The 3325-nt window shown below is 45.7% G+C and overlaps 1 protein-coding gene across 1 annotated transcript in view; it reads right to left on the bottom strand.

Annotated features, from left to right (window-relative positions):
• Window positions 1-2113, bottom strand: part of SYT10 (synaptotagmin 10) — a 38990-nt gene extending 36877 nt beyond the window's left edge. Inside the window, exon 1 of the mRNA XM_072400123.1 lies at window positions 877-2113. Coding sequence (XP_072256224.1) covers window positions 877-1018 — 142 coding nt within the window. The 5' untranslated portion in view covers window positions 1019-2113. The remainder of the gene's footprint in view (window positions 1-876) is intronic.
• Window positions 2114-3325: the final 1212 nt, after the last annotated feature.

Raw genomic sequence — 3325 nt, 5'->3', positions numbered from 1 at the left:
TGGGGTAATATAAAGTTGGTAATAAGGCTTTAAGATGTAGTAAGGCTCTGGTGGAGCTTACCATATAACAGGATACCATGTTTTAGATTTTTTGATGTTTTGATTTTAGTATTAGGAAATGAAGTGACAGAGTGTGAGGAGCCAGATACTGCTAATAACAAATAAACTATTTAGTTATCTATAGATAACAATAAAATAGCCTAGGCAACCTGTTGCTCCCAACTTGATAAAAAAGAAAAATTATGTTCCAGCATTTCTTGGCTAGCAAGATATGCAGAAACTTGTAGGTGTACAGCTGGAGAAGTTGGGGTCCTTGCAGTGTGAGGATGGGGATCTTGGGTTGCAGTAGCGGCTGTGATGTGCCAACGTTGGGTCTAGAGAGAAGGACAGGGGTCCCCCCAAGCAGTGGGGTCAGTTTTAGATTTGTAGGAGAGGTTTAAAGCCTTTCCAATTCTCAGCAGTTGGATTAGTGCTGAATTTACAGTGAAAGGAAGGGGCCTCCCTTAAATGGGTATTGGGTACAAATCAAAGGGCAAGGCTCACCCACAGTCTAAGACTTGGGGTCAGTGTTGAGCACATTATGCGGGGTTGGGGTTTCCCTCAGCAGTTAGGTCTGTGTAGGGTGTACAATGAAAGGAATTGGTTCCCCCAGTCTAAGCAATGGGGTGCAGTGTTGATGCAAAGTAAAGTTTAGGGTGTCTTCCCTAATTAGCAGAGGGGTCAGTGTTTGGTGCACAGTGAAGGTCAGGGATCTCCCCAAAATCAGTCAGTGTTGGTACAAAGTGAAGAGCAGAGGGCTTTCTCAGGTTTGGGTCAGTGTTTGGTACACAGTGAAGGGTAGGGGTCTCCCTCAGGCTCAGCAGTAGGATCACCTACCTGTGCTGCCTGCTGCATGGTTGGTGGAGGGGAAAATTCCTGTGCACTTGTCCCATTCCACCTGTCCCCCCAGGCAGAGTTCCGACACAATCTGCAGCGCTTTCTGGCACAAGCTGACACCGTCCTCCTTATGGAAACTCATCTCCAACGTGACTGGCACTCCGGGGCTCTATGTCATAGTCATTCAAAGTTCCGGACCCCACAAGAATCATGCAGCATGCAGGCTGCACAGAATAAAATGCGAAGAATTGCACTGACACAGATGGCACTGTATATCAGAGAGACTGGCACTGCCTGCAGGGAGAGGGCACAGCTGTCACTGGCTGCAGGAGACTGGCACTCCCAACAGGGAGAGGGCACAGCTGCAAGAAGGGATCAGAGTCTTGGAAAGAGATGCCAACAACTTGCAGGAGATTACAGGTGGATCGGACTGCACAGAGCTGGTAATGGCTCAGAGATTGGACCTGGCAGATTAGTGCCCAGCGTCTGGGGGTGGCATCTAGAGCAGCATAGAATAAGAGAACCTTCAGAACCAGTTCTGGCTGCACGAGTGGATCACAGCAGAGGAACGGATACCTGTTGCTGGAGTAAAACCAAGCTGCTTCTTGCCGCAGAAATGGTCAGAGATGGTTCTGGCTGGAGGAGTGGGTCATACCCACTAAGACTGGCACATTGATAGAGCAAAGCTGACACGCTGAGGGTAATGATTAGACTTGTTTGTATGTAGATGCGTCTCAGATCTTCTTCTTGCTGCAGAAGTGTGTTTTAGCTGGTTCTGGTTGCAGTATTGGATCAGGCTTGGTTCTGGCTGCAGAAGCAGGTCAGAGATGGTTCCAGTTGTAGGAATGTGTCAGCGATAGTTCTGCACTTAGGGTAAGTACTTCAGAAGTGATGCGAGCTGGTGATAGATTTAGAGATGGATGAAATCATGCAAACTGCCTCGAAAGTGGGCTCAAGTTTGGGTCAAAACTGGACAGGATCACAGCAGAGAACCAGAACTGGAACATGCATAGGCAGCAAAGATGAATGTCAGATTCCAAAAGCAAAACAGACAGATTTGAGCTTGCAGGAGGGTGTCAGAGCCTGGAGAAGATTGTAGGAGGATATCAAAGTCTCCTAAATATTGCAGCAGGGTATCAGAGCTTGGAGAAGATTGAAGGAGGGTATCCGAGTCTATTAAAGATTACAGGAGGGAGTCAGAGTCTGTTAAAGATTGCAGGAGGGTATCAGAGCCTGTTGAAGATTGCAGGAGGGTATCAGAGCCTGGTGAAGGTTGCAGGAGGGTATCAGAGACTGTTAAAGATTACAGGAGGGAGTCAGAGACTGTTAAAGATTGCAGGAGGGTATCAGAGTCTGTTGAAGATTGCAGAAGGGTATCAGAGACTGTTAAAGATTGCAGAAGGGAGTCAGAGTCTGGTAAAGGTTGCAGGAGGGTATCAGAGTCTGTTAAATATTGCAGGAGGGTGTCAGAGCCTGGAAAGAAGGCATTTCGAATACTTCAGAGGGGTGTCAGAGATGGTGCTGGCTGCAGGAAGGTATCAGGGATGGAGGGAGCCTGTTGCACACATCCTCTAGAAGTGGCTGCAGAAGTGTGCTGGTGATGGAGAGGACCGGTACTCTCCTCTGAGACACAGTCGGTACTTAGCAACGCTTTATGTAGCAGGCAGTAAGGCTCCCGGCAGCGCCGGCAAACTGCACAGCTCACCAATGGCAGGGAGGCAGGGAGGGAGCCACATGCTGTATAGCTATACATTGGGGTGACTCAGTTGGGGGGGGGGGGGTCAGGTCATGGAAGGAGGGGTGTCTCTCCATAGCATCTTATATAATATGATGAGCTGAGAACACAAGAAAGAAGTGATCTCACCTAAAAGTCTGTACCTCTGACTTTCTAGGGTCTTACATAGTGTAGTTACACCTATAGGATTTTATATACCAGGATGGGCTAATAATATTTTATTCTTTCTTATAAAGAAATACCATTATATTATCATTATTATATCATTGATATGGTATGCATTACTATATCATTTATTAGAGAAATGAGTGTGCTGTTTGGTTCTTCACAACATATTAATAAATGCAGAATGCCATAAAGTTGTTTATAACTGAAGAAGTTAACATATCTTGCAGGTAAGTGTACAGAGGTTGTTAGTTCCTACTTTGAATTGTGTATTACTTTTTATATAGGGTTAAAACCTGCACATATGTCATACACAAACATAACTTGCTATTAAAAATGTGGAAGTAGAGGTGATGGTACTTACACTCTGCATGTTTAATGTTTAGTAGATCTCCAAGTGTTAATAGTTCTAAAAGTTATATTTGAGTAACAGGTGGTGCCTAGCATGCTGAGTCTACCTCTGGCTTCCTATATGGTTGGATATTTCCACAAAGAGCCATCCAACCCACAATTTATTCCAGAATTCCGGATTCTGTGGAACGAGAAATA

This window comes from Pyxicephalus adspersus, chromosome 2 (assembly GCF_032062135.1).
Source record: "Pyxicephalus adspersus chromosome 2, UCB_Pads_2.0, whole genome shotgun sequence".
Taxonomy (NCBI): domain Eukaryota; kingdom Metazoa; phylum Chordata; class Amphibia; order Anura; family Pyxicephalidae; genus Pyxicephalus; species Pyxicephalus adspersus.
The sequence above is the reverse complement of the archived record's forward strand: the minus strand, read 5'-3'. Positions and strand labels throughout refer to the sequence as shown.